Below are 21,547 nucleotides of genomic sequence, written 5' to 3' on the forward strand. Positions count from 1 at the left end.
ATAGTCATCATTAACCATGTGGTGATACCGACCAGTACCTATAGTCATCATTAACCATGTGGTGATACCGACCAGTACCTATAGTCATCATTAACCATGTGGTGATACCGACCAGTACCTATAGTCATCATTAACCATGTGGTGATACCGACCAGTACCTGTAGTCATTAACCATGTGGTGATACCGACCAGTACCTATAGTCATCATTAACCATGTGGTGATACCGACCAGTACTATAGTCATCATTAACCATGTGGTGATACCGACCAGTACCTATAGTCATCATTAACCATGTGGTGATACCGACCAGTACCTATAGTCATCATTAACCATGTGGTGATACCGACCAGTACCTATAGTCATCATTAACCATGTGGTGATACCGACCAGTACCTGTAGTCATTAACCATGTGGTGATACCGACCAGTACCTATAGTCATCATTAACCATGTGGTGATACCGACCAGTACCTATAGTAATCATTAACCATGTGGTGATACCGACCAGTACTATAGTCATTAACCATGTGGTGATACCGACCAGTACCTATAGTCATCAGTAACCATGTGGTGATACCGACCAGTACCTATAGTCATCATTAACCATGTAGTGATACCGACCGGTACCTATAGTCATCATTAACCATGTGGTGATACCGACCAGTACCTATAGTCATCATTAACCATGTGGTGATACCAACCAGTACCTATAGTCATCATTAACCATGTGGTGATACCGACCAGTACCTATAGTCATCATTAACCATGTGGTGATACCGACCAGTACTATAGTCATTAACCATGTGGTGATACCGACCAGTACCTATAGTCATCATTAACCATGTGGTGATACCGACCAGTACCTATAGTCATCATTAACCATGTGGTGATACCGACCAGTACCTATAGTCATCATTAACCATGTGGTGATACCGACCAGTACCTATAGTCATCATTAACCATGTGGTGATACCGACCAGTACATATAGTCATCATTAACCATGTGGTGATACCGACCAGTACCTATAGTCATCATTAACCATGTGGTGATACCGACCAGTACCTATAGTCATCATTTACCATGTGGTGATACCGACCAGTACCTATAGTCATCATTAACCATGTGGTGATACCGACCAGTACCTATAGTCATCATTAACCATGTGGTGATACCGACCAGTACCTATAGTCATCATTAACCATGTGGTGATACCGACCAGTACATATAGTCATCATTAACCATGTGGTGATACCGACCAGTACCTATAGTCATCATTAACCATGTGGTGATACCGACCAGTACCTATAGTCATCAGTAACCATGTGGTGATACCGACCAGTACCTATAGTCATCATTAACCATGTGGTGATACCGACCAGTACCTATAGTCATCATTAACCATGTGGTGATACCGACCAGTACCTATAGTCATCATTAACCATGTGGTGATACCGACCAGTACCTATAGTCTCATTAACCATGTGGTGATACCGACCAGTACCTATAGTCATCATTAACCATGTGGTGATACCGACCAGTACCTATAGTCATCATTAACCATGTGGTGATACCGACCAGTACCTATAGTCATCATTAACCATGTGGTGATACCGACCAGTACCTATAGTCATCATTAACCATGTGGTGATACCGACCAGTACCTATAGTCATCATTAACCATGTGGTGATACCGACCAGTACCTATAGTCATCATTAACCATGTGGTGATACCGACCAGTACCTGTAGTCATTAACCATGTGGTGTTACCGACCAGTACCTATAGTCATCATTAACCATGTGGTGATACCGACCAGTACCTATAGTCATCATTAACCATGTGGTGATACCGACCAGTACCTATAGTCATCATTAACCATGTGGTGATACCGACCAGTACCTATAGTCATCATTAACCATGTGGTGATACCGACCAGTACCTATAGTCATCATTAACCATGTGGTGATACCGACCAGTACTATAGTCATTAACCATGTGGTGATACCGACCAGTACCTATAGTCATCAGTAACCATGTGGTGATACCGACCAGTACCTATAGTCATCATTAACCATGTGGTGATACCGACCAGTACCTATAGTCATCATTAACCATGTGGTGATACCGACCAGTACCTATAGTCATCATTAACCATGTGGTGATACCGACCAGTACCTATAGTCATCATTAACCATGTGGTGATACCGACCAGTACCTATAGTCATCATTAACCATGTGGTGATACCGACCAGTACCTATAGTCATCATTAACCATGTGGTGATACCGACCAGTACCTATAGTCATCATTAACCATGTGGTGATACCGACCAGTACCTATAGTCATCATTAACCATGTGGTGATACCGACCAGTACCTATAGTCATCATTAACCATGTGGTGATACCGACCAGTACCTGTAGTCATTAACCATGTGGTGATACCGACCAGTACCTGTAGTCATTAACCATGTGGTGATACCGACCAGTACTATAGTCATTAACCATGTGGTGATACCGACCAGTACCTATAGTCATCATTAACCATGTGGTGATACCGACCAGTACCTATAGTCATCATTAACCATGTGGTGATACCGACCAGTACCTATAGTCATCAGTAACCATGTGGTGATACCGACCAGTACCTATAGTCATCATTAACCATGTGGTGATACCGACCAGTACCTATAGTCATCATTAACCATGTGGTGATACCGACCAGTACCTATAGTCATCAGTAACCATGTGGTGATACCGACCAGTACCTATAGTCATCATTAACCATGTGGTGATACCGACCGGTACCTATAGTCATCATTAACCATGTGGTGATACCGACCAGTACCTATAGTCATCATTAACCATGTGGTGATACCGACCATTACCTATAGTCATCATTAACCATGTGGTGATACCGACCAGTACCTATAGTCATCATTAACCATGTGGTGATACCGACCAGTACCTATAGTCATCATTAACCATGTGGTGATACCGACCAGTACCTGTAGTCATTAACCATGTGGTGATACCGACCAGTACCTATAGTCATCATTAACCATGTGGTGATACCGACCAGTACCTATAGTCATCATTAACCATGTGGTGATACCGACCAGTACCTATAGTCATCATTAACCATGTGGTGATACCGACCAGTACTATAGTCATTAACCATGTGGTGATACCGACCAGTACCTATAGTCATCAGTAACCATGTGGTGATACCGACCAGTACCTATAGTCATCATTAACCATGTGGTGATACCGACCAGTACCTATAGTCATCATTAACCATGTGGTGATACCGACCAGTACCTATAGTCATCATTAACCATGTGGTGATACCGACCAGTACCTATAGTCATCATTAACCATGTGGTGATACCGACCAGTACCTATAGTCATCATTAACCATGTGGTGATACCGACCAGTACCTATAGTCATCATTAACCATGTGGTGATACCGACCAGTACCTATAGTCATCATTAACCATGTGGTGATACCGACCAGTACTATAGTCATCATTAACCATGTGGTGATACCGACCAGTACCTATAGTCATCATTAACCATGTGGTGATACCGACCAGTACCTATAGTCACCATTAACCATGTGGTGATACCGACCAGTACCTATAGTCATCATTAACCATGTGGTGATACCGACCAGTACCTGTAGTCATTAACCATGTGGTGATACCGACCAGTACCTATAGTCATCATTAACCATGTGGTGATACCGACCAGTACCTATAGTAATCATTAACCATGTGGTGATACCGACCAGTACTATAGTCATTAACCATGTGGTGATACCGACCAGTACCTATAGTCATCAGTAACCATGTGGTTATACCGACCAGTACCTATAGTCATCAATTACCATGTGGTGATACCGACCAGTACCTATAGTCATCAGTAACCATGTGGTGATACCGTCCAGTACCTATAGTCATCATTAACCATGTGGTGATACCGACCAGTACTATAGTCATCATTAACCATGTGGTGATACCAACCAGTACCTATAGTCATCATTAACCATGTGGTGATACCGACCAGTACCTATAGTCATCAATTACCATGTGGTGATACCGACCAGTACCTATAGTCATCAGTAACCATGTGGTGATACCGTCCAGTACCTATAGTCATCATTAACCATGTGGTGATACCGACCAGTACTATAGTCATCATTTACCATGTGGTGATACCGACCAGTACCTATAGTCATCATTAACCTTGTGGTGATACCGACCAGTACCTATAGTCATCATTAACCATGTGGTGATACCGACCAGTAGCTATAGTCATCATTAACCATGTGGTGATACCGACCAGTACCTATAGTCATCATTAACCATGTGGTGATACCGACCAGTACCTATCGTCATCATTAACCATGTGGTGATACCGACCAGTACCTATAGTCATCATTAACCATGTGGTGATACCGACCAGTACCTATAGTCATCATTAACCATGTGGTGATACCTACCAGTACCTATAGTCATCATTAACCATGTGGTGATACCGACCAGTACCTATAGTCATCATTAACCATGTGGTGATACCGACCAGTACCTATAGTCATCATTAACCATGTGGTGATACCGACCAGTACCTATAGTCATCATTAACCATGTGGAGATATCGACCAGTACCTATAGTCATCATTAACCATGTGGTGATACCGACCAGTACCTATAGTCATCATTAACCATGTGGTGATACCGACCAGTACCTGTAGTCATTAACCATGTGGTGATACCGACCAGTACCTGTAGTCATTAACCATGTGGTGATACCGACCAGTACTATAGTCATTAACCATGTGGTGATACCGACCAGTACCTATACTCATCATTAACCATGTGGTGATACCGACCAGTACCTATAGTCATCATTAACCATGTGGTGATACCGACCAGTACCTATAGTCATCATTAACCATGTGGTGATACCGACCAGTACCTATAGTCATCATTAACCATGTGGTGATACCAACCAGTACCTATAGTCATCATTAACCATGTGGTGATACCGACCAGTACCTATAGTCATCATTAACCATGTGGTGATACCGACCAGTACTATAGTCATTAACCATGTGGTGATACCGACCAGTACCTATAGTCATCAGTAACCATGTGGTGATACCGACCAGTACCTATAGTCATCATTAACCATGTGGGGATACCGACCGGTACCTATAGTCATCATTAACCATATGGTGATACCGACCGGTACCTATAGTCATCATTAACCATGTGGTGATACCGACCAGTACATATAGTCATCATTAACCATGTGGTGATACCGACCAGTACCTATAGTCATCATTAACCATGTAGTGATACCGACCTGTACCTATAGTCATCATTAACCATGTGGTGATACCGACCAGTACCTATAGTCATCATTAACCATGTGGTGATACCGACCAGTACCTATAGTCATCATTAACCATGTGGTGATACCGACCAGTACCTATAGTCATCATTAACCATGTGGTGATACCGACCAGTACCTATAGTCATCATTAACCATGTGGTGATACCGACCAGTACCTATAGTCATCATTAACCATGTGGTGATACCGACCAGTACTATAGTCATTAACCATGTGGTGATACCGACCAGTACCTATAGTCATCAGTAACCATGTGGTGATACCGACCAGTACCTATAGTCATCATTAACCATGTGGTGATACCGACCAGTACCTATAGTCATCATTAACCATGTGGTGATACCGACCAGTACTATAGTCATTAACCATGTGGTGATACCGACCAGTACCTATAGTCATCAGTAACCATGTGGTGATACCGACCAGTACCTATAGTCATCATTAACCATGTGGTGATACCGACCAGTACCTATAGTCATCATTAACCATGTGGTGATACCGACCAGTACCTATAGTCATCATTAACCATGTGTTGATACCGACCAGTACCTATAGTCATCATTAACCATGTGGTGATACCGACCAGTACCTATAGTCATCATTAACCATGTGGTGATACCGACCAGTACTATAGTCATTAACCATGTGGTGATACCGACCAGTACCTATAGTCATCAGTAACCATGTGGTGATACCGACCAGTACCTATAGTCATCATTAACCATGTGGTGATACCGACCGGTACCTATAGTCATCATTAACCATATAGTGATACCGACCGGTACCTATAGTCATCATTAACCATGTGGTGATACCGACCAGTACATATAGTCATCATTAACCATGTGGTGATACCGACCAGTACCTATAGTCATCATTAACCATGTGGTGATACCGACCAGTACCTATAGTCATCAGTAACCATGTGGTGATACCGACCAGTACCTATAGTCATCATTAACCATGTGGTGATACCGACCAGTACCTATAGTCATCATTAACCATGTGGTGATACCAACCAGTACCTATAGTCATCATTAACCATGTGGTGATACCGACCAGTACCTGTAGTCATTAACCATGTGGTGATACCGACCAGTACCTATAGTCATCATTAACCATGTGGTGATACCGACCAGTACCTATAGTCATCATTAACCATGTGGTGATACCGACCAGTACCTATAGTCATCATTAACCATGTGGTGATACCGACCAGTACTATAGTCATTAACCATGTGGTGATACCGACCAGTACCTATAGTCATCAGTAACCATGTGGTGATACCGACCAGTACCTATAGTCATCAGTAACCATGTGGTGATACCGACCAGTACCTATAGTCATCATTAACCATGTGGTGATACCGACCAGTACCTATAGTCATCATTAACCATGTGGTGATACCGACCAGTACCTATAGTCATCATTAACCATGTGGTGATACCGACCAGTACCTATAGTCATCATTAACCATGTGGTGATACCGACCAGTACCTATAGTCATCATTAACCATGTGGTGATACCGACCAGCATTTCCAGACTATCGGTCTATCGTTAGGATATACCACTGAAATGTACATTAATTTAAAATCAATGTTTACCTGAAACCTAAATGGGCTCATAACTACTGATTTTGTTGATCTGCTCTACGTATCTCCCTCCAGGTAAGGAGGGTGGAGGGGAGAAGGACGGTCTGTCTCTCCGGGGAGAGGGAGGTGAGACTGGGGAGCTGCTCCCGGGGAAGTCCCTAGTCTTCGCTGCCATGGAGCTTATGGTGTTCATTCTGGTTCGTCACTTGCCCCAACTCAACACCAGGTAATATACGAATATAGTATTTTAACAGGTAATATACGAATGTAGTATTTTAACAGGTAATATATGAATGTAGTATTTTAACAGGTAATATATGAATGTAGTATTTTAAATATATGTTTTTGCTTATTGGGGTCGTTCTGTTGTAACCTGTCAGGGTTGTTCAGTTGTAACGTGTCAGGGTCGTTCTGTTGTAACCTGTCAGGGTCGTTCTGTTGTAACCTGTCAGGGTCGTTCTGTTGTAACCTGTCAGGGTTGTTCAGTTGTAACGTGTCAGGGTCGTTCTGTTGTAACCTGTCAGGGTCGTTCTGTTGTAACCTGTCAGGGTCGTTCTGTTGTAACCTGTCGGGGTCGTTCTGTTGTAACCTGTCGGTGTCGCTCTGTTGTAACGTGTCGTTCTGTAGTAACGTGTCAGGGTCGTTCTGTTGTAACCTGTCAGGGTCGTTCTGTTGTAACGTGTCGTTCTGTTGTAACCTGTCAGGGTCGTTCTGGTTGTAACGTGTCGGGGTCGTTCTGTTGTAACGTGTCGTTCTGTAGTAACCTGTCGGGGTCGTTCTGTTGTAACCTGTCAGGGTCGTTCTGTTGTAACGTGTCCTTCTGTTGTAACCTGTCAGGGTCGTTCTGTTGTAACCTGTCGGGGTCGTTCTGTTGTAACCTGTCAGGGTCGTTCTGTTGTAACGTGTCCTTCTGTTGTAACCTGTCAGGGTCGTTCTGTTGTAACCTGTCAGGGTCGTTCTGTTGTAACCTGTCAGGGTCGTTCTGTTGTAACCTGTCAGGGTCGTTCTGTTGTAACGTGTCAGGGTCGTTCTGTTGGAACCTGTCATGGTCGTTCTGTTGTAACCTGTCGTTCTGTTGTAACCTGTCAGGGTCGTTCTGTAGTAACCTGTCAGGGTCGTTCTGTTGTAACCTCTCAGGGTCGTTCTGTTGTAACCTGTCGGGGTCGTTCTGTTGTAACGTGTTAAGGTCGTTCTGTTGGAACCTGTCAGGGTCGTTCTGTTGGAACCTGTCAGGGTCGTTCTGTTGGAACCTGTCAGGGTCGTTCTGTTGTATCAGGGTCGTTCTGCTGTAAACTGTCAGGGTCGTTCTGTTGTAACCTGTCAGGGTCGTTCTGTTGGAACGTGTCAGGGTCGTTCTGTTGGAACCTGTCAGGGTCGTTCTGTTGTATCAGGGTCGTTCTGCTGTAAACTGTCAGGGTCGTTCTGTTGTAACCTGTCAGGGTCGTTCTGTTGGAACGTGTCAGGGTCGTTCTGTTGGAACGTGTCAGGGTCGTTCTGTTGGAACGTGTCAGGGTCGTTCTGTTGGAACCTGTCAGGGTCGTTCTGTTGTAATACCCTGGTTAACCTGCTTGGAAAATAATTGATTTCCTGCCTTTTTTTAACTGACGTTTGCAACCCTAATAGTACACCATCTTTGGGTCATTGAAAAGCCCAAACTTATGTTTTTTCATTCCCAGGGTGAACGAGTCCCCCAGCCACCTGCCCCTCCGACCCCAGCCTCGTCTGCCTGAGGAGAGCACCCGGCTGGTGGCTCACACCGTCTCTATACTGGCTGAACTGCCGTCGCTATGCTCCCCCGCAGGTAACACACAGACAAAAACACCTGACCACACAGACTCAGAATGTCTCCTATAATTCATTGCCTTGTTGTGGTGTGTTATACTGCTAATAGCAGAGTTCTAGTGTTCATCTCTCCGCCTTAGATTCAGTCTGGCTCAATGGCCTCTCTCCCGTGGGATCCGTCTCACCCTGGGTCTGTGGTTGTTATGTCTGAGACTGAAGCTTTCTGAGGATCAGATTATCCTGGAAATCAACTGAGTCACACTGGGTGTGAAACAATAGAGAAACAGAGAAGATTCAGTTAGGATTTCAGGGCTACTGACAGATTAGGGACATGGATTTCAGGGCCACTGACAGATTAGGGACAAGGATTAGGGACATGGATTTCAGGGCCACTGACAGATTAGGGACAGGGATTAGGGACATGGATTTCAGGGCCACTGAAAGATTAGGGACAGGGATTTCAGGGCCACTGACAGATTAGGGACAGGGATTAGGGACATGGATTTCAGGGCCACTGAAAGATTAGGGACAGGGATTTCAGGGCCACTGACAGATTAGGGACAGGGATTTCAGGGCTACTGACAGATTAGGGACAGGGATTTCAGGGCTACTGACAGATTAGGGACAGGGATTTCAGGGCTACTGACAGATTAGGGACAGGGATTTCGGGGCCACTGACAGATTAGGGACATGGATTTCAGGGCCACTGACAGATTAGGGACAAGGATTAGGGACATGGATTTCAGGGCCACTGACAGATTAGGGACAGGGATTAGGGACATGGATTTCAGGGCCACTGAAAGATTAGGGACAGGGATTTCAGGGCTACTGACAGATTAGGGACAGGGATTTCAGGGCTACTGACAGATTAGGGACAGGGATTTCAGGGCTACTGACAGATTAGGGACAGGGATTTCAGGGCTACTGACAGATTAGGGACAGGGATTTCAGGGCTACTGACAGATTAGCGACAGGGATTTCAGGGCTACTGACAGATTAGGGACAGGGATTTCAGGGCTACTGACAGATTAGGGACAGGGATTTCAGGGCTACTGACAGATTAGCGACAGGGATTTCAGGGCTACTGACAGATTAGGGACAGGGATTTCAGGGCTACTGACAGATTAGGGACAGGGATTTCAGGGCTACTGACAGATTAGCGACAGGGATTTCAGGGCTACTGACAGTTTAGGGACAGGGATTAGGGCAGTGGTTCTTAACCTTGTTGGAGGTACTGAACCCCACCAGTTTCATATGCGCATTCACCGAACCCTTCTTAATTGGAAAAATAAAATATGATTTTTTTCAAATTCAAAACATAGGTATATATTTTACTGGTGCACAAAATGAACCATCAACATCACTGTGTTCAAAGAACAAAATCATCAAAACATGATTTTCACACAAAAACATAATAATGAATATTTACTGCAAATCAGTGTGACTTCTGCTGTTGCCTTTCACAGACCAGTTCAGAAATGCGCGGCTTCACCTTGGCAAGTGCCACTCTCATGTCATTTTCGCAACAAAGTCTGTTCATTTTCTTAGTTTTTATGTCCAGCATCCTCGAAAAGGATTGCTCGCAAAGATATGTTGTAACAAACGGTATGAAAATCTCCAGAGCTTTCTTAGCAATAACAGGGTACGTTACCATTTGTTGACACCAAAACGTTGAAAGCGTTGTTGTTCTGAAGAGTTGCTGTTGAACCTGGCTCTGCTGAATTTCAATGATTTCATTGAGGTATTCATCATTGCCATCTGTTGTCTCAACACTAAACGTGAACGGCTGTCTCACCCATGCTGGACATGACTCTCTTGTAGGGAAGTATCCGTCGAGAGACTTTGCAAGCTCATCTAAGTGCGTGGCAATTGCTTGCTTCAGTTCCGCGGGTACAGAAATGTCTCCGATTCCAGATACATCTTCGATCTTACTTACACAGTCGTCCAGCAGGGGAAAGTTTGCGAAGTTATCGTTCTCTGTTCGTCGTTTCCATAACGGTAGCTTTTTTTTGAAAAGCCTTCCGGTTTTCCTCCGCTTCGATGATGTCGACTCCAATCTTTTGATTGAGATGATTGAGAGCTGCGAAGATATCGGCCACGTACGCTAAAATGAGAATCAACTCAGAATTTTTGAAGCAATCTGCATGACAATGTTGGTGCTCTTGCAAAAAACAGGGCTAATTCCACACGCACGGCAAAAACACAATTCAGCACCTGTCCGCGGGATAACCACCGAATGTTAGAATGGTACAGAAGTACCTCGAATTCAGAGCCCATTTCTTTACACAGCTCACTGAAGATGCGGTGCCTCAGAGCACTAGTTCGCACATAGTTCACGCATTCCATTACAATTTTTAATACTTCTGCCAGTTTTGGAGGCAAGGTCTTTGTTACCAACGCATGCCTGTGCAGAATACAATGCATAACAATGATGTGTGGTGCATCGGCTTTCACTAGCGCACCAAAACCAGACTTTCTTCCCAGCATGACTGGAGCTCCGTCCGAACAAACTGTAGAAACCATATCCCACAAAAGATTGTTGTCTTTGAAGAAGTCATCCACAAGTTTCTTCAAATCGGCTGCCTTAGTTGTTGTTGTAAGAGGCTTACAAAATAAAAAAATCTTCCTTTATCACGTCGTCTTTCACATAGCGCACGAATACAGCAAGCTGGCTTAGATTGGAAACGTCTGTGGTCTCGTCGAGTTGAAGGCTGAATTTTGCCGGGCTTGAAATCAGATCTGCAACTACTTGAGCCAAGATGTCTTTGCTCTATTCTGTCGCTGATGGTGTCATTTGAAAGAGGAATTTGGGATAACTTAACTTCAGCCTCTTTTCCCAGCATGATATTCGCCATCTTCAACACAGCTGGTTTTATGAGTGTTTCACCAATGGTGTGTGGTTTTCCCTGTTTTGCGATCAGGTAAGCAACTTTGCACGATGCTGTGGGGATCGGTTTGTTGATGGGTACAAAGCCGAGAACAGGCAGAGTAGCCTTTTCATCGAATCTGGCTCTCTTCACCTTGAATTCAGCGAGCGTTGTGTTCTTGTATTTTCCATCTCCATGCAGCTTAAGGAAGTGTTCTCTTAGTTTTGCCGGTGCTACACTAGAATTGCTCAACTTGGCATTGCAAATCATGCAGTTAGGACGCTGACTCCCATTACGTTCCGTTATACATGTGAATCCATATTGTACATATTCGTCCGACCACTTTCTTTTTTTTGCTCGACATAGTAAGTATGAAGGGATTAAAATATTAAGAAAGAAATCCCAAGACGTACCATCACGACAGTCACAAGTCGACTACTGAGCGCACCAAATTCCCTGCAGCACAGATAGGCCAAGCGATGTAGCGTGATCACCTGCAGCCAATGATGGCCAAGCGGGGTGTGTCATCACGAATCATATGAGTCGGATGTGTGTCTTGACCTCCGCCGAACCCCTGAGACTGACTCACCGAACCCCTGGGGTTCGATCGAACCCAGGTTAAGAACCACTGGATTAGGGACATGGATTTCAGGGTTACTGACAGATTAGGGACAGGGATTAGGGACAGGGATTTCAGGGCTACTGACAGATTAGGGACAGGGATTTCAGGGCTACTGACAGATTAGGGACAGGGATTTCAGGGCTACTGACAGATTAGGGACAGGGATTTCAGGGCTACTGACAGATTAGGGACAGGGATTTCAGGGCTACTGACAGATTAGGGACATGGATTTCAGGGCCACTGACAGATTAGCGACAGGGATTTCAGGGCTACTGACAGATTAGGGACAGGGATTTCAGGGCTACTGACAGATTAGGGACATGGATTTCAGGGCCACTGACAGATTAGCGACAGGGATTTCAGGGCTACTGACAGATTAGGGACATGGATTTCAGAACCCCATACAGATTAGGGACAGGGATTTCAGGGCTACTGACAGATTAGGGACAGGGATTTCAGGGCTACTGACAGATTAGGGACAGGGATTTCAGGGCTACTGACAGATTAGGGACAGGGATTTCAGGGCTACTGACAGATTAGGGACATGGATTTCAGGGCCACTGACAGATTAGCGACAGGGATTTCAGGGCTACTGACAGATTAGGGACAGGGATTTCAGAACCCCATACAGATTAGGGACAGGGATTTCAGGGCTACTGACAGATTAGGGACAGGGATTAGGGACAGGGATAACATTATGTTTATAGAAAGGGTCTGTTTGCCTTGTTGACATATATAAGGTGCATTCTGCAATGGTTACTGCCGTCCAATCGTCATTTCAATTGAATACCCATTGATTGAACTGTTGCATGTGGCAGTTGTAAAATTACTATTGTGGGATGGAGTGAAGGATTACATTTTATTGTCAGCTCGGAGGTTTGAACTTGCAACCTTCCGGTTACTAGTCCAACGCTCTTACCACTAGGCTACCCTGCCGCCCCTAAAGGATACAAGTCTGTCTCTCTGTCATTCCTAATTACTAAAAGATACAAGTGTCATTCCTCATTACTGAAGGATACAAGTCTCTCTCTCTGTCATTCCTCATTACTGAAAGATACAAGTCTCTCTCTCTGTCATACAAGTCTCTCTCTCTGTCATTCCTCATTACTGAAGGATGCAAGTCTCTCTCTGTTATTCCTCATTACTGAAAGATACAAGTCTCTCCCTCATTACTGAAGGATACAAGTCTCTCTCTCTCTCATTCCTCATTACTGAAGGATACAAGTCTCTCTCTCTGTCATACAAGTCTCTCTGTCATTCCTCATTACTGAAGGATGCAAGTCTCTCTCTGTTATTCCTCATTACTGAAAGATACAAGTCTCTCCCTCATTACTGAAGGATACAAGTCTCTCTCTGTCATTCCTCATTACTGAAAGATACAAGTCTCTCTCTCATTCCTCATTACTGAAGGATACAAGTCTCTGTCATACAAGTCTCTCTCTCTGTCATTCCTCATTACTGAAAGATACAAGTCTCTCTCTCTCATTCCTCATTACTGAAGGATACAAGTCTCTCTCTCTCTGTCATTCCTCATTACTGAAGGATACAAGTCTCTCCCTCATTACTGAAGAATACAAGTCTAACTCTCTGTCATTCCTCATGTCTGTCATTGCCCCCCCCACCCCCCACCCACAGGCAGCATGACCATCCTCCCGACTGTACTCTTCCTGATAACCGGGGTCCTGAAGGAGACGGCTGTGAAGACACCTGATAACTCCATACCCCTGCCAGTCGCAGGTACACACACACACACACACACACACACACACACACACACACACACACACACACACACACACAGACAAAACATGTATAAAGACCCCTGATAACTCCATCCCCTGCCTGTCTCAGCTGCTCTACAGGGTATAAAGACGATCATCACCTCTCCTCTGGCCCGGGCTGAGAAGACTCCCACTCAGTGGACAGGACTGATTAGGAGTAGTCTGGCTTCTGTTCTAGAATATTCTCAACCAGGTAACATACACATTGTTCTAGAATATTATCAACCAGGTAACATACACACTGTTCTAGAATATTCTCAACCAGTTAACATACACACTGTTCTAGAATATTCTCCACCTGGTAACATACACACTGTTCTAGAATATTCTCCACCAGGTAACATACACACTGTTCTAGAATATTCTACACCAGGTAACATACACACTGTTCTAGAATATTCTCCACCAGGTAACATACACACTGTTCTAGAATATTCTCCACCAGGTAACATACACACTGTTCTAGAATATTCTCCACCTGGTAATATACACACTGTTCTAGAATATTCTCCACCTGGTAACATACACACTGTTCTAGAATATTCTCCACCAGGTAACATACACACTGTTCTAGAATATTCCCCACCTGGTAACATACACACTGTTCTAGAATATTCTCCACCTGGTAACATACACACGGTTCTAGAATATTCTCCACCTGGTAACATACACACTGTTCTAAAATATTCCCCACCTGGTAACATACACACTGTTCTAGAATATTCTCCACCAGGTAACATACACACTGTTCTAGAATATTCTCCACCAGGTAACATACACACTGTTCTAGAATATTCTCCACCAGGTAACATACACACTGTTCTAGAATATTCTCCACCAGGTAACATACACACTGTTCTAGAATATTCTCCACCTGGTAACATACACACTGTTCTAGAATATTCTCCACCTGGTAACATATACACACTGTTCTAGAATATTCTCCACCTGGTAACATACACACTGTTCTAGAATATTCTCCACCTGGTAACATATACACACTGTTCTAGAATATTCTCCACCAGGTAACATACACACTGTTCTAGAATATTCTCCACCAGGTAACATATACACACTGTTCTAGAATATTCTCCACCAGGTAACATATACACACTGTTCTAGAATATTCTCCACCAGGTAACATATACACACTGTTCTAGAATATTCTCCACCAGGTAACATATACACACTGTTCTAGAATATTCTCCACCAGGTAACATACACACTGTTCTAGAATATTCTCCACCAGGTAACATACACACTGTTCTAGAATATTCTCCTCCTGGTAATATACACACTGTTCTAGAATATTCTCCACCTGGTAACATACACACTGTTCTAGAATATTCTCCACCAGGTAACATACACACTGTTATAGAATATTCCCCACCTGGTAACATACACACTGTTCTAGAATATTCTCCACCTGGTAACATACACACGGTTCTAGAATATTCTCCACCAGGTAACATATACACACTGTTCTAGAATATTCTCCACCAGGTAACATACACACTGTTCTAGAATATTCTCAACCAGGTAACATACACACTGTTCTAGAATATTCTCCACCTGGTAACATACACACTGTTCTAGAAGGATTCCTGGTAGCCAGGTGTTTCCCATCTACCCATTGTGTCAGGATGCTGTGTAGGTGGCTGCCCAGCCATGGCCTGCTGATAATGTTGTAATGGACCTTTTAATGTGTGTTCCTCAGATGAGTCTCGTCCCAACATGGATGAGGTCAGTATGCTGACAGCCATGACCCTCTTCCTGCTGTCTGCCAGTTCAGAGGTCATAGGAGTCACTGTGCTGCAGCAGGGTTGTATGGAACGCTATAGGAACGCACTCCTCTCCTCTGACCCCTGGGTACGCACACACACACACACACACACCGCCTCATCTCCTCTGACCCCTGGGTACGCACACACACACACCGCCTCATCTCCTCTGACCCCTGGGTACGCACACACACACACACACACACACACACACACCGCCTCCTCTCCTCTGACCCCTGGGTACGCACACACACACACACACACACCGCCTCATCTCCTCTGACCCCTGGGTACGCACACACACACACACACACACCGCCTCATCTCCTCTGACCCCTGGGTACGCACACACACACACACACACACACCGCCTCATCTCCTCTGACCCCTGGGTACGCACACACACACACACACACACACACCGCCTCATCTCCTCTGACCCCTGGGTACGCACACACACACACACACACACCGCCTCCTCTCCTCTGACCCCTGGGTACGGACACACACACACACACACCGCCTCATCTCCTCTGACCCCTGGGTACGCACACACACACACACACACCGCCTCATCTCCTCTGACCCCTGGGTACGCACACACACACACACACACACACACCGCCTCATCTCCTCTGACCCCTGGGTACGCACACACACACACACACACACACACACACCGCCTCATCTCCTCTGACCTCTGGGTACGCACACACACACACACACACACCGCCTCATCTCCTCTGACCCCTGGGTACGCACACACACACACACACACACACACACACACACACACACACTGCTTCACTAAAGCGTTGAACTCCTCTGGCCCCTGACCCCTTTAATGTCTATTGTCTCTTCTCGTACCCCGCTCTAAGACCCCCCCCCCCCCCCCCCCAGTCTCCAGTGGTCCCTGAATGTGTGCGTGTCAGTAATCTGTTTCTCCCTCTCAGGTCCAGGCACGGTGTTACCAACTCCTCCTGTCCGTGTTCCAGCACCCCAGCCGTGCGTTATCCACCCCCTACATCCACGCCCTGGCGCCGCTAATGGTGGAGAAACTAAAGGGGGTGGAGAGGAGTCGCCCAGGCACGGTCACGGAGCTGCAGGTCGTTCAGGAGGGCATCAGGGTTCTGGAGAACCTAGTGGGCATGGCAGAGGAACAGAACCGTATGTACCGTTGGTAGCAATGCTGTACACACAGGGTTAAAACGGTCACGGACCTGCAGGGCCGTACAGGAGGGCATCGGGGTTCTGGAGAACCTAGTGGGCATGGCAGAGGAACAGAACCGTATGTACCGTTGGTAGCAATGCTGTACACACAGGGTTAAAACGGTCACGGACCTGCAGGGCCGTACAGGAGGGCATCGGGGTTCTGGAGAACCTAGTGGGCATGGCAGAGGAACAGAACCGTATGTACCGTTGGTAGCAATGCTGTACACACAGGGTTAAAACGGTCACGGACCTGCAGGGCCGAACAGGAGGGCATCGGGGTTCTGGAGAACCTAGTGGGCATGGCAGAGGAACAGAACCGTATGTACCGTTGGTAGCAATGCTGTACACACAGGGTTAAAACGGTCACGGACCTGCAGGGCCGTACAGGAGGGCATCGGGGTTCTGGAGAACCTAGTGGGCATGGCAGAGGAACAGAACCGTACCACCATGGCGTTAATGTGGGGCACAAGCATCTTGATCAAATGTTGACCTCCGATAACCCCAATCTAGATCCAGTTTATTCCCTTCAGTATTTTACTACTGAAACTATCCACCTGACAGATCATTCAAAGGGTCAGACGGGTTTCTCTGCATGTTTTCACCGATATGAAATGCCAGATTCCAGATTCGATTGGTTTAATTCCCGAGTAAAGATCATGCAGGGACATATATATAAAAAAAATCTGACTTTCAGGATATTTTCAGCTTATGGTTCAGTAGAGAAACTGGTGAGAACATAATTGAGTTGTCTTCCTGGTGTCCTATTCGAGTTGGGTAACCTGTTAGAGGTACACATCTCCCTATAAAGACATTCATTGATCTGTAAAAGCCTTTCTGTAACTAAACGCCTCTTTTCATACGTTTCCTTGTATTCTGGGAGTGGTAGTCTGGATTTATGGTCTGGGGTTTTAGACTTGGTGTGTGTAGTAGGGGGGAGTGTTAGTCTGGATTTATGGTGTGTGTAGTAGGGGGGAGTGTTAGTCTGGATTTATGGTGTGTGTAGTAGGGGGGAGTGTTAGTCTGGATTTATGGTGTGTGTAGTAGGGGGGAGTGTTAGTCTGGACTTATGGTGTGTGTAGTAGGGGGGAGTGTTAGTCTGGACTTATGGTCTGGGGTTTTAGATTCGGTGTGTGTAGTCGAGCAGCTGAACTGTGAGAGTTCGTGTTCTCATGCTTCCAATATGTATGAGTTGATTCTCCTGTGTACTGTAGGTCAGACTAATCTTTATGAATCACAGTATTTGATGTCCTCTCACTCTGAGATACTGATCCATTTTTTTTAATAGAGCAAATGTTAACTAACAAGATGCATCAATGTTTGTCTCTCCCTTTCTCTCCCTCTCCCCGTTTCCCCCCCTGTCCCCGTTTCCCCCCCTGTCCCCGTTTCCCCCCCTGTCCCCGTTTCCCCCCCTCTCCCTGTTTCCCTCTCCCTGTTTCCCTCTCCCTGTTTCCCTCTCCCCGTTTCCCTCCCTCTCCCTCCCTCTCCCCGTTTCCCTCCCTATCCCTCCATCTCCCTCCCTCTCCCCGTCCCTCTCCTCATTTCCCTCCCTCTCCCCGTTTCCCTCCCTCTCCCTGTTTCCCTCCCTCTCCCCATTTCCCTCCCTCTCCCCGTTTCCCTCCCTCTCCCTCCCTCTCCCCGTTTCCCTCCCTCTCCCCGTTTCCCTACCTCTCCCCGTTTCCCTCCCTCTCCCCGTTTCCCTACCTCTCCCCGTTTCCCTACCTCTCCCTGTTTCCCTCCCTCTCCCCGTTTCCCTCCCTCTCCCCGTTTCCCTACCTCTCCCTGTTTCCCTCTCCCTCCCTCTCCCCGTTTCCCTCCCTCTCCCCGTTTCCCTCCCTCTCCCCGTTTCCCTCCCTCTCCCTCCCTCTCCCCGTTTCCCTCCCTCGCCCTCCCTCTCCCCGTTTCCCTCCCTCTCCCCGTTTCCCTCTCCCTCCCTCACTACGTCTCCACCCGGTTCCCTCTCTTCAACAGGGGTACAGTTGCTGGCTCTGCTCGTCCCCACCCTGGTCTCCTATCTCCTGGATGACAAGGCCTTCTCCTTTGCTCCTCCTGCCTCCAAGGGCCTACATGAGTTTGCTCTCCAGAACCTGATGCGGATCGGGCCCCTCTACCCAGCTGCCTTCAAGACAGTGATTGGAGCGGCACCTGAGCTCAAGACCCGCCTTGAGTCGGCCGTCAGAGCCAATCAGGCGAGCAGCAAAGCCAAAGCAGCAGCCCTATTGGCCCAGCCAATTGTGCAGGCCGCGCCCACCATCAAACTCAAAACGAGTTTCTTCTAAATATCCTTGAAATGCAGAATACTTTATCATCCTGGTGTAATGTTGTTGTCGTCTAAAACGTCTCTAAGATGTTCTTTATTTCACTTGGTTCTCCGTGGATGAGATTTTTCTACTTAGTTTTCTTGAAGTCGGCAGGTAGCCTAGTGGTTAGAGTGTAGGGGTGGCAGGGTAGCCTAGTGGTTAGAGTGTAGGGACGGCAGGTAGCCTAGTGGTTAGAGTGTAGGGACGGCAGGTAGCCTAGTGGTTAGAGTGTAGGGACGGCAGGTAGCCTGGTGGTTAGAGCGTAGGGACGGCAGGTAGCCTAGTGGTTAGAGTGTAGGGACGGCAGGTAGCCTAGTGGTTAGAGTGTAGGGACGGCAGGTGGCCTAGTGGTTAGAGAGTTGGGTGGCAGGAGGCCTAGTGGTTAGAGTGTAGGGGTGGCAGGTAGCCTAGTGGTTAGAGTGTAGGGACGGCAGGTAGCCTAGTGGTTAGAGTGTAGAGGACGCAGGTAGCCTAGTGGTTAGAGTGTAGAGGAGGCAGGTAGCCTAGTGGTTAGAGTGTAGGGACGGCAGGTAGCCTAGTGGTTAGAGCGTAGGGTCAGCAGGTAGCCTAGTGGTTAGAGTGTAGGGGTGGCAGGTAGCCTAGTGGTTAGAGTGTAGAGGTGGCAGGTAGCCTAGTGGTTAGAGTGTTGGACTAGTAACCGAAAGGTTGCAAGATCGAATCCCCGAGCTGACAAGATACAAATCTGTCGTTGTGCTCCTGAACAGGCAGTTAACCCACTGTTCCTAGACCAGTTAACCCACTGTTCCTAGGCCAGTTAACCCGCTGTTCCTAGGCCGTCATTGAAAATAAGAATTTGTTCTTAAACTGACTTAAGTTAAATAAAGGTAAAATAAATATAATAATAATAATAATGTCCAGGAAACAAGTATGTAAATAATATAATTAAAGGGTGTTTTCATATCCACTTCCACAACCCCTGTAGAGAGAGAGTACTGCTTTCATATCCACTTCCACAACCCCTGTAGAGAGAGAGTACTGCTTTCATATCCACTTCCACAACCCCTGTAGAGAGAGAGTACTGCTTTCATATCCACTTCCACAACCCCTGTAGAGAGAGAGTACTGCTTTCATATCCACTTCCACAACCCCTGTAGAGAGAGAGTACTGCTTTGGATGTCATCTGAATGTATTGTTACTATTTTAGAGATGGATCTCATTTGACATCTTAAATGGCATGCTATTCCCTATGTAGTGCACTTCCTTTAGACCAGAGTGGTGCACTCCCTTTTGACCAGAGTGGTGCACTCCCTTTTGACCAGAGTGGTGCACTCCCTTTTGACCAGAGTGGTGCACTCCCTTTTGACCAGAGTGGTGCACTCCCTTTTGACCAGAGTGGTGCACTCCATTTTGACCAGAGTGGTGCACTCCCTTTTGACCAGAGTGGTGCACTCCCTTTTGACCAGAGTGGTGCACTCCCTTTTGACCAGAGTGGTGCACTCCCTTTTGACCAGAGTGGTGCACTCCCTTTTGACCAGAGTAGTGCACTCCCTTTACCCAGAGTAGTGCACTCCCTTTACCCAGAGTAGTGCACTCCCTTTACCCAGAGTAGTGCACTCCCTTTACCCAGAGTAGTGCACTCCCTTTACCCAGAGTAGTGCACTCCCTTTTGACCAGAGTAGTGCACTCCCTTTACCCAGAGTAGTGCACTCCCTTTTGACCAGAGTAGTACACTCCCTTTACCCAGAGTAGTGCACTCCCTTTTGACCAGAGTAGTGCACTCCCTTTACCCAGAGTAGTGCACTCCCTTTACCCAGAGTAGTGCACTCCCTTTACCCAGAGTAGTGCACTCCCTTTTGACCAGAGTAGTGCACTCCCTTTACCCAGAGTAGTGCACTCCCTTTACCCAGAGTAGTGCACTCCCTTTACCCAGAGTAGTGCACTCCCTTTTGACCAGAGTAGTACACTCCCTTTGACCAGAGTAGTGCACTATTTAGGGAATATAGGATGCCATTTGGGACTCTTTCCATTGACCATGTAAAGGGACCTACTTCAAAAGAATGTAACTGAGTATTGTTCGTTCTGTATTTGCTTCCTTATTGGTCTGATGTCATCATTCCGCGCGGACTCTTGTACTCCGTGAGTCTTGGTTACAGCGTTTGTTAAGGCTGATGTGTCAACGTGGCTGTGTCCACTGTAAGACGGGATTCAATCGTGGGTATGTTTGTAATGGAAT

General features: G+C 46.2%; 1 protein-coding gene across 1 annotated transcript in view; it reads left to right on the forward strand.

Annotated features, from left to right (window-relative positions):
- LOC139367866 (HEAT repeat containing 5B) overlaps positions 1–19,457 on the forward strand; it is a 158,847-nt gene extending 139,390 nt beyond the window's left edge. Inside the window, exons 34-40 of the mRNA XM_071106209.1 lie at positions 7,087–7,237; positions 8,688–8,812; positions 13,918–14,019; positions 14,134–14,256; positions 15,781–15,932; positions 16,798–17,011; positions 19,025–19,457. Of these exons, the coding sequence (XP_070962310.1) occupies positions 7,087–7,237; positions 8,688–8,812; positions 13,918–14,019; positions 14,134–14,256; positions 15,781–15,932; positions 16,798–17,011; positions 19,025–19,332 (1,175 nt within the window). The 3' untranslated portion in view covers positions 19,333–19,457. The remainder of the gene's footprint in view (positions 1–7,086; positions 7,238–8,687; positions 8,813–13,917; positions 14,020–14,133; positions 14,257–15,780; positions 15,933–16,797; positions 17,012–19,024) is intronic.
- Positions 19,458–21,547: the final 2,090 nt, after the last annotated feature.

The sequence above is a fragment of the Oncorhynchus clarkii genome, chromosome 16 (assembly GCF_045791955.1).
Source record: "Oncorhynchus clarkii lewisi isolate Uvic-CL-2024 chromosome 16, UVic_Ocla_1.0, whole genome shotgun sequence".
Lineage (NCBI taxonomy): Eukaryota > Metazoa > Chordata > Actinopteri > Salmoniformes > Salmonidae > Oncorhynchus > Oncorhynchus clarkii.